Here is a 10,052-nt window from a genome sequence, read left to right as displayed (position 1 = left end):
GAAGGAAATCCATATGCATGGTTCGCTATTGTTGTGCTTATTACACTTCTCTATTCATTCGAAAGAGACTGTTCATTCATAAGGGTGATTTTTTTCAATTGAAGCATCTATATAATTGGCGCATGATGGACTGTACTAACCTTTGCGGATTTTATTAATAATTAACGTATGCATTTACTTTGGCAAGTAAATTACTTTCATGCCAAAAGTTCGCCATTTTAATTTAAGGACTGCAGCAAAGTGAGGGTGTTTTGTTTATCTATGGCCAAAAACATGAGAAACTAGACTATGGCGCCTGTGAACTTTGTTACAATTTTGGTGTCTTTAGTGGTACTGACCGTTGGTGAACATGTGATGTTTCAAAGCGCTCTTTTTCGTCATCAAAATAGGATTTTCTCGATCGGAAATTTCTCGCGAGATGCTAACTGTCAACTAGTGGTGGAGAGTATTGTTTCTTTTTTCACTGAGGGCCCAGTTGACTGCACATTCAAGTGCATTGGTGAAACGCAGTGTCTTTCGTTCAACTTGGCTGCCCAGCCTGACTCAGACGGTCTGTATCGGTGTGAGTTGTTAGCCACTGACAAATACAGGGCAAGAGAATTGGACTTTCAAGCAAGCGATGTCTTCCATCATTACAGTCCATGGGTAAATATTCAAATTAATTTATTGACTTCTCGAAAAGGAACTCGCATCGGGACTGTTTGGATGCGATTTTCGTTAACTTCTAGAGTAAAGAACTAAAGTCAATTTGAGTTTGACAAAAGCAAATGCTTGGGTTTCCGTTTTTTTTTTTTTTGGCTTCGAGCAGAACATTTAACAAAACACCCTGTGATATTTAAATGGATGCATGGGAAACCAAATCATCAATTTACGACAAATACTGAATAGCACAGTGGGAAACGCCTTTCATCGATTTAATACACAAATGGTACATAATTTTTTTTTTCCACGATGATCGATGACTTTAAGAAGTGCCATCATTAGATTATTTATAGAATTACTGAATAAGGCATTTGATGTGATTGACCATGAGATCCTTTTGTCGAGATTAGAGTATTCATGGGTTTAGGACTTGAACCTTTGTCATAACTACCTCTCCGATATAGTACTCAGTTTATACGGTGATAAAGTCAGCTTAAGATCTGAAACTTCCTTTTAACCTTTCGGGGTTCCTCAAGGCTCAATTCTCCGCCCGCTCTTGTCTCTTCGTACATCGCTGACCTGCCAAACCTTATATACCCTCTTCCATAAGTGAGAATTTTCTCCGATAACACTACCGTCACAGTATGCTTTAGGATCAGAAGATAAAATCTGGCATAAAATCTTTCGGTTACCCGGTGAGCCTCCCATTTGCCTTCCTGGACATACGTATAAACATATACATACATATGCCTGGGGATTTAGATGAACAAAGCACTCTTGTGGGTGAGTCACATTTCTGAGATCTTTGATGACATTACTAAGTTTTTGTTCTGTGTTTGGGAGGTTGAACATAGGAAGAAAATTTCCCTAAAGGACTCTGGTGATGCTTATGGGTTATTAATTCTGCCTCATCTTGATCATTGCAATGCAGCCCTAAGGGATGTACCTTAGCTTACCTTAGTCAATAACGTAAAAAAATTGGAACTTATAGGGCTGCAGGTACAACTTTTAATTTTTTCAATTGGGATAATAAACCTTTTGGGAATCTCCGTCTTTCAGATTAGATAAGCTAATAATAATAATAATAATAATAATAATAATAATAATAATAATAATAATAATAGCGGTTTAATAACAGCGTTTCCAAGGAGTGGCTCTTCATCTGTGATGAAGATTAAAATAATTCTAGAGGGAGTAAAATAACTAGTATGAGAAAAAATATTCTAAATATTCTTATCCTACTATATATCTATTTAAGTCACCTCATTGAATACCACTCATGAGCACATAATTCACAGTAACAAAACAAACCTAACACCCTTTGGGACTTTCAATAACTGTCCAAAATTTGGCCCAGGTGGACTACTGTGGCCACATTGTATTTAAAGACCTACCACCTATGACTTATCTTTCTTTTGCATTTTCCCATTTTGCTTAATGAATGGTGAGATTACTGTCCTATACTTATAGCTGGAATCTTTTTTTTTTTTAATATGTATATATTTTGGTAATTACAAGAGCATCTACTATTTACATACCAAGCTGGTGTCTAAACGTAGCCAGAAATACATTTTTTGTCAAGAGCGCCTTTTAAAGTTCCACAGTTTCCAGTGCCATTCAAGTATGGGCTCAGTGCATACTAACCGTTTTTTCCCCACAAAACTACCCTTGGCAATGGTCTATTAACTCGTCAGTGCTGAAGGGCGTAAACAGTAGTAGTTGTAACCTCAATGAGAGAACAAATATTTTCAGTACCTTATTGATAAGTGGTATATTAAAACATCGCAGTAAGAGATCTTGAGTTCTATCTTTCTTTTCTTACCCTCAAAGTCCACCTGCCAGCCAACACATTGTCAGAACGGTTCCTGTATTCCAGACTTTCAGATGAATACGTATTACTGTCTTTGTCAGCCTGGATTTGCTGGCGATCGATGTCAACGCAAAGGTAGGTTTGGTAGTTCATATAAATGACTTGTTATTGTCACTAAAATCATCGGAATACAAAAACTGAATTACACATTGCGCGTGGTGAATTAAAATTTGTGAAAAGCTTTGAAAAAGAGAAGGTCCACAGAGTTGACATTGATATGAACGCACGGGTAAGCAATTGAAACGAATTAAGTTTCACAAACTGAAAACAAGAAGTTCCAAATAAGAGTTCAAGCGATTGGTCTGTGCAATCGATCACAGATTCGCTTGCAATTGTCAGGCTCAGGTACTTTTTAGACTTTGTAGAAGCATACATTTACATTAACACTTCCCTTTTTTTTAAAGGAAAATCCTGCAGTGAAATTAAATATCACAGCCCACAGGCCACAAGTGGCTCCTATGTTATCGATCCTGATGGCGATGGAGGCTACCAACCGTTCACTGTATTTTGTAACATGACTGATAAGAATGGAGTTGGGGTTACAGTCATCAGTCACGACAGCGAAGATAGAACGCGCGTAACGGGGTACGAACCAATTGGAAGTTACATTCGCGATGTTCACTACCTCTATGGTGTACCACAAGTAGCTTTCCTTACAAATGTGTCTACTCATTGCCAGCAGTTTATCAAGTACGAGTGTCGCGGTTCTCTTATTTTCCGCGCCGACACTGCGTGGTGGATGTCAAGAACAATGACCAAAATGACGTACTGGGGAGGTGCCACACCTGCTGATCACAACAAATGCGCATGTGGAGTTACATCGCCAAACTCATGCGCAGACCCGAGTCAAGGATGTAACTGCGAGAAGAATGACGACACTTGGCGTGAGGACAGTGGTCTTCTCACAGAAAAGTCTCATCTTCCCGTGTTACAATTGAGATTTGGAGATACTGGTGGCAGCAGTGAGGAAGGATATCACACCCTCGGGAAATTTAAATGTTACGGCATGGAATAAAAATACATTTTTTTTCTCAGTCTTAAGTAGATTTATATTCTCACAATCTCCTTTACGACAGGCTGATTATTAAAGCTTCAGACACTGTAGAAAGATCCATCCACGGGTTAATTGCACCTTGTTCAACACTGATGAAAACTGGAGACGAAATAAACTCATCGCCTCCGACGTTTTCTTATATTATATGTAAAAGTTAATAGAGCCTTGTAGACTTCATGATCAAAAACAAATTGTTCGTTACCTTGTTGCAATTTTTTTGTTTCTTTATCAAGTTTCCCGCAGACTTTAGTTAGTTGCTTGAATTTAATTCTCTTCAGTCGATAAACCAAAGGGAGATTTTTGTGTGAAGAAAGCAAAACTGACGGAAAGAATTTTAAAAAGCAAACAACAACAACAGGCTTTATTTCCATGACTTTAACAGAAACAATTTTAGTATCCCTTCTTAAGGCTTCTCAATGTGATCACAATCCTAATAACGAGATGTAACTGCAGATCCAAAACAAATTAAAACATTACAGTTTTACTTGCTTTTTTATTTAAAGAGGAATTTTTTTCAATTTCTCTAATTTTATATCATGAAGAGATCCATTGTACAAGTTAATTAAACCTTAGTCGTAATAGCACCATTCATAAACAAGTATTTTGTTTCAGAAAGGAAATGAATGTCTGGTCTGTGTTTTTTTACTTGTGACTGATTAAAAAGGAAATGCAACACAGAGACTGAACTACCGCTCAAACATATGCACACATGCTTTCTCAGCTACTGTGGATATTGCTCACTTGGAAGTAGTATATTAAGAATGATTCGACCCCTTTTTTTCAGCAAAGGAATTTGTGGAGCTGTGGAGCGTTGCTAAGGACGCCTTGAAATGGAGGCATCTGATTGGTTCGTCGTAACGGGATCCTATTAGGATTATCAAAGCTCTAATACTTTGAATAATTATCCAGCTGGCTCCTGATTTGTCGAGAGGAAATTTGATTGACAGACCGTGGGAATGGTTCAGGGGCGTGGTCGTGAGCGTTCCGTTTTTGTAGACGTTTAAGCGGACGAACCCGTTTTAGGCGTTTCCTTAGGCGTTTTTTAGGTCCCAGACCCCACTGGGACACCTCTCCCCAATAAGGAAGTTAAAGTCTCAGACCCCCTCGGATAAAAACACCACCCTATGCTACCTCGGAAGAGAGAAGTGAAGAAGATGAGGAGCGAAACCAAGATGAAGAGGAAGAACAAGACTCGGACTCGGACTCGGACATGGTCATCGAGTCTGAGGATGAAGACGTTAGTGACAGGGAAATAGATGACCAAGATCCCTGGGAAACTCTGCGCCAAGAGGTGGAAGAGTCACTGAGTTTAACCTATGACAAAAAAGCAAACAAGTTCTTGAAGGAGGGGGTCTCTGAAACGATAGCTGAGGCCAAAGCTTTCAATGCCCTGTTACCCGTTTACAGAAGAAAGTTGCGAGGGCTGTACTTGCACTATCTCCAGTGGTTTGAACGTCTAAAGCATGACCCCGTGCATAAAGACGTTATGGAAACTCGACATCGTTTCATGGAGGAGGATTCGATGGATGTTGAAGAGGCTACAGATGCAGCTGTGGAGAGACGGAACTTTTTATTGAACAGGATGTTCCAACCGCGTCCCATCCCAACGCAAGATGAAAAAGAACAGAATGATGATGACGACTGAACGATTTTTAGGTGTACAAAGTTTGTGCGACTTTGCATTTGTGTATTGAATGCATTGGTCCTCAGGACTCCCTATTTTGTGAATACGGAACGCGCCCAGAGACTTGTTTGACTCTTATATTTTTGCTTACAATAACCTATGGACACGGGCTTGGATAAACCGGGACGAGGCTCGGAACCGGGCCGCCTCCCACGTTCCCGATTGTCAATAGCTCTTATTTTTAATTAAAAAATCCTTCTTTTGTCTTGTTTTATATGATTAAAGATGGCCTCATTTCCATTTTTTAACGTGAGGGGTCTGGGTCCCTGTGATGTCATCCTTTTCAACCAATCTCCGTGTGTGATGTCCTCCCCTCGGCCAATCCCGTACGCGACGTCTCTATATATGTCACGACCCTCCTCTCTTCACCCTCTTTTTACAACATGGTCGCCTGCTGAACGGATCTCCGACATATTTTTCATGTAACCCAATGATGAGAAATGTTCAAGTCTAGCGTGAGAACCATATCATTGATACGACCGGTGGTGGCTGGCTCGTACGTAAGTACGGGCTCCGGCCTCCTACGCCTCCCTACCTGAGAGAAAGCTTGGCGCGTGTAGACCGCTTGGTTCCTCCCGTATCCCCGTGTTTGTCGTCGGATCTATCCGACGCCGCCGGCCGGCTAGACGAGTTATTGCTTCGTGCCTCTCCCCCAGGGTCATCGTCCATCGCTTCCGACGTGGTACCACCCCGCCGTGGGGATACCTCTCCTCTCTAAGTCTTCTCACATGGGGACTATAAATGTTGGGGTACCCCCCATCCCCCTGTCATCAGGTCTTGTGACCTTACAAGTCAGGCCAAAGAATTTGGGGTGCCCCAATCCCTCTCTTCAGGTCGTGTGACCTTACAAGTCTGGCCATAAATGTTGGGGATACCCCCCCACCCCATCCCTCTCCTCAGGTCGTACAACCTTACAGGTCTGGCCATAAATGTTGGGAATACCCCCCCCCCTCATCCCTCTCCTCAGGTCGTGCAACCTTACAAGTCAGGCCATAAATGATGGAGTACACCTTCCCCCCCCCCCCCCCCCCCGCTTTTTTGGGAAAAAGATCCTCCTCATCACACCGATGCTCAAGTGGTACCTGGCCCACGGTTTGCAAGTAACAAAAATCTATCAGGTGGTGGAGTATACCCCAAGCCGTGCTTCAAACCGTTTGGCAACGCGGTATCCGACGCGCGACGAGCAGGGGATCGGGACCCCAACCAGGCCATCATTGCCGACACCATGAAATTGGTGGGAAACTCAAGTTACGGCAAGACCATTACCAACCAGGAACGACACCGTGACGTCGAGTACTGTTCGTCGAGAGAGGCATTCGAGGCAGATAGTGCGAATTGGTTTCCACGTACGGACACACCCGAACATCGTGCCTACGACAAAAGAAAGGCGGGACTCTTCAAGGAGGAATGGAAAGGGGATGGAATGATCGGACTTTGCAGTAAGACCAACTACTGCTTTGGGACTAAGGACAAGTTTATTTGCAAAAGGGTGAACAAACGCTTGAACGCCATCGACAAAGACAAATATCTGGAGGTCCTCTTCACTCAGCGCACGAGTAGCGGCGTCAATCGCGGGTTCCGCACCGTCAACAATACCGTGTACACATACGATCAAGTGCGCGACGGCTTTTCGTACTTTTATCCTAAACGAAAAGTGTTGGACGACGGTGTGAGCACCGAACCTCTGGACACTTAAAGTTGCGGGGTGTGCATGCGGGGCACCAAGAAAGAAACGGAGTAGGGACACTACGGAACTGGGGTGACTTTAAGGAGACTCTACTCCATTTCTTGTATATATTGTAAATATTTGTCACGGGGCACCAATTCTTGGTGTGACCGGTGGGATGAGTGTCTTTTTTCATTGGCCGGCCACATCCAAAAATCAGCATTGATCATAATACACTAGGGTGCTTGTGCGGGGCACCATCTTCTTGTAGAGATCTTGTAAATAATCATTAAAATCTGTTTTGGTTGGATTTTCTTGTGTGTTTTGTGTTTTTATCCGAGGGGGTCTGGGACTTTTTCTTCCTTATTGGGGAGAGGTGTCCCAGTGGGGTCTGGGACCTAAAAAACGCCTAAGGAAACGCTTAAAACGGGTTCGTCCGCTTAAACTTCTACAAGAAAGGAACGCTCACGACCACGCCCCTGAACCATTCCCACGGTCTGTCAATCAAATTTCCTCTCGACAAATCAGGAGCCAGCTGGATAATTATTCAAAGTATTAGAGCTTTGATAATCCTCATAGGATCCCGTTACGACGAACCAATCAGATGCCTCCATTTCAAGGCGTCCTTATCAACGCCCCTAGCAATGCTCCACAGCTTCACAAATTCCTTTGCGGAAAAAAAGGGGTCGAATCATCCCTATTATACTACTCTTGGAGAATATAAATACTTCCATGATCATTTACATTGTAATGATTGGTATTCAGATGAACAAAACGGATTTTACATTAAAGAACTGTAAAGAGACGAAGGACCAGTAAAGATGAGACCCCACTTGTTGAGACTCAGAGGGCGGATAACTTAATTCCGTGGATAAGTCACTACCCATGTTAAAATAGAGATTTACAGTTACATGGACAAATAGTGAAACCTTGGTATAGATTGAAACTGTCGTATAGTGGCCAGGGACCCGTTTCTCCAAAGACCCGATAACTTCTCGGGCCGTTTTAAGTGTTGGCACAATTCCCTCTGTATCTCAAAAGCGGGGAAGTCATCAAACTCCGCAATCATTTCGCTTTGAGTTACTGGGTTGCAAGTATGGCAAACCCAGTCGGAATCTGCGTTGATTTTTTTTTTCGTGTCGGTAAAAGTCTTGCCTGTCACCCCCCTGCTAAGTGGTGTCTTTGCGCATAGAGCCTTCTGCTCGTAATTTCTTAGGATAGAGAGGGTAGTGGAAATGCGTAGATTTCTCTTGTGGGCACAGTAGAATGATAAACTTAAACTGCAATGGCGTCGAAAGTCGTGTAACGCGAATGGCGTTTTAGTGGGTCTTTAAACAAAATATACCCTTATGGAGCTCAATAATGGAAAGTCAGTTGGATAAACTAGGCAGGCGGTGAAAACAAATACCTGGAATCGTAAAGGCGACGAGTAATGGACTTCGACAACAATCTATCGCCCGTCGAGCCGAAACCAAAGTGAGCTGTACTTCTCATGTTTTACCAAGAGTGTGCTGTTGTGTAGAACACTGAAACCAAATGAAAAATTCTCTGGTATAAAAGCGACGAGTAATGGATTTTTTTTAGTATTGCTCTGTAAGCAGGAAGGGTTCACGAAAATAAACAGGTCTGTTGGAAGCGTGCTTGAGTTTCAACAAAATGAGCCCCAAAATCAGTGAAAAATTGTGACGCCGATGATGGTAAGACCTTATCTGATCCTGAATTAGCCAATGAGTTTAATAATTTCTTTACATCTGTAAGTTCGGACATCCCCCCGCTTGATTTGTCTTTGCTGCCAGCTTTCCCCCCCCCCCCCCCACGGGTGATACGTTGCCCATGGTACAACCTTATGAAGTATGTAAAACAACGCGTTAAGTTAAATCAGACATTTTCGGAATGGCTCCCTGTCAAAGCAGGGGTCCCCCAAGGGACCAAACTAGGCCCAATTTTGTTCCTCACAATGGTCAATGATTTGGGGAGGACCATGTCACCTAATTTCGGAATGTGGAAGTACGTAGATGATGTCTCGTTGTCAGAGAACCTTAGTAAGGGTAAGTTATCATCTTCCCAGTCTACACTTGACTATATAAACAGCTGGGCCTCTGACAACTGGATGCGTCTTAACGCTAAGAAATGCAAAGAGTTGCGTTTGTGTTTCTTCAAGGAAAAACACCAGTTATCCTCATTAACAATTGATGATCAACCGTTAGAAGTGGTAACCTCACATAAGGTCTTGGGGCTTATTATTCAGAATGACTTAAAGTGGAACGTACATATCGCATCAGAATTTGCTAAGGCATCGAAACGCTTACATATCCTACGTGTTTTACATCGGGGTGGTGTCCCAGCAGCTGACCTAGTCTCAATTCATGTGTCTTTGATACGCTCTATTTTGGAATATAGCTGCGTAGTCTTGCATTATTCTCTTCCTTCCTATCTGTCTGAACAGCTCGAAAGAGTCCAGTAACGAGATTTTGGTATTATCTTTCCCAAACAAACCTATAGCAGGGCATGTGAACTTTCTGAATGCCCAAGGTTGGACGTTCGCAGCGATGATCTTTGCATTAGAACTTCAAAGAAAATTGACGGGAAGGGCCCTCTCACAAAGCAACTGACAATGACGAGGGTGAGTGCGCATGGACGTACGATGAGGAATAATACTCACAGAACCCTATATAAGTGTAAAACGGAGCGACTTAAAAGAAGCTTTTTTCCTAGTGCAATTATTTCTTTTAATAATAATATTTAGAATCTACATTTTTATGTAATTTTTAATTTTATATAATTTTTAAATTGTAAATACACATTGTAATTCATTTTTAAATATGAAAATGTGTTTCAATAAACTATTAAACTATTAGCTATTAATAATAAAGTAGCTGCTATTTCCAAAATGATGGAATTATCTGGTGACAAATAACGTCTTACGCGTCTTGGAGAGTAAATTTCGACTTTGCATAAACAAATGGTCAACCTCAAGAGTTGGGCGATTGTGATCTTTGTTTTGACTTCGCTCATTTTATTGTCAAACTTTATAACACTTGACAGAAAAAGAAACTTACAAAAACCCGGTATCTTGCCATCATTTGACACAGATGCTTAACTGTTTGGCGAGTAAACATGCCGCGGTAACTTAATC

At 41.9% G+C, this 10,052-nt stretch overlaps 1 protein-coding gene across 1 annotated transcript; it reads left to right on the top strand.

The window, feature by feature from the left end:
- Nucleotides 1-221: 221 nt before the first annotated feature.
- On the top strand, nt 222-4,223 carry LOC138020057 (contactin-associated protein-like 2). The gene is made up of 3 exons (XM_068867054.1): nt 222-645; nt 2,473-2,587; nt 2,917-4,223. Exons 1-3 carry the CDS (start codon nt 289-291, stop codon nt 3,525-3,527), a joined length of 1,083 nt encoding a protein of 360 aa, XP_068723155.1. The 5' UTR covers nt 222-288; the 3' UTR covers nt 3,528-4,223.
- Nucleotides 4,224-10,052: the final 5,829 nt, after the last annotated feature.

Source organism: Montipora capricornis, chromosome 10 (assembly GCF_036669925.1).
Source record: "Montipora capricornis isolate CH-2021 chromosome 10, ASM3666992v2, whole genome shotgun sequence".
Taxonomy (NCBI): domain Eukaryota; kingdom Metazoa; phylum Cnidaria; class Anthozoa; order Scleractinia; family Acroporidae; genus Montipora; species Montipora capricornis.
The sequence above is the reverse complement of the archived record's forward strand: the minus strand, read 5'-3'. Positions and strand labels throughout refer to the sequence as shown.

What these genes read in the sequence shown, in the direction of transcription:
- LOC138020057 (XM_068867054.1), top strand. Translation starts at nt 289, where the DNA reads ATGGCGCCTGTGAACTTTGTTACAATTTTGGTGTCTTTAGTGGTACTG. An exon ending in TCCATCATTACAGTCCATGG is followed by an intron (nt 646 to 2,472) that starts GTAAATATTCAA and finishes TTACCCTCAAAG; the next exon opens with TCCACCTGCCAGCCAACACA. An exon ending in CGATCGATGTCAACGCAAAG is followed by an intron (nt 2,588 to 2,916) that starts GTAGGTTTGGTA and finishes TTTTTTTTAAAG; the next exon opens with GAAAATCCTGCAGTGAAATT.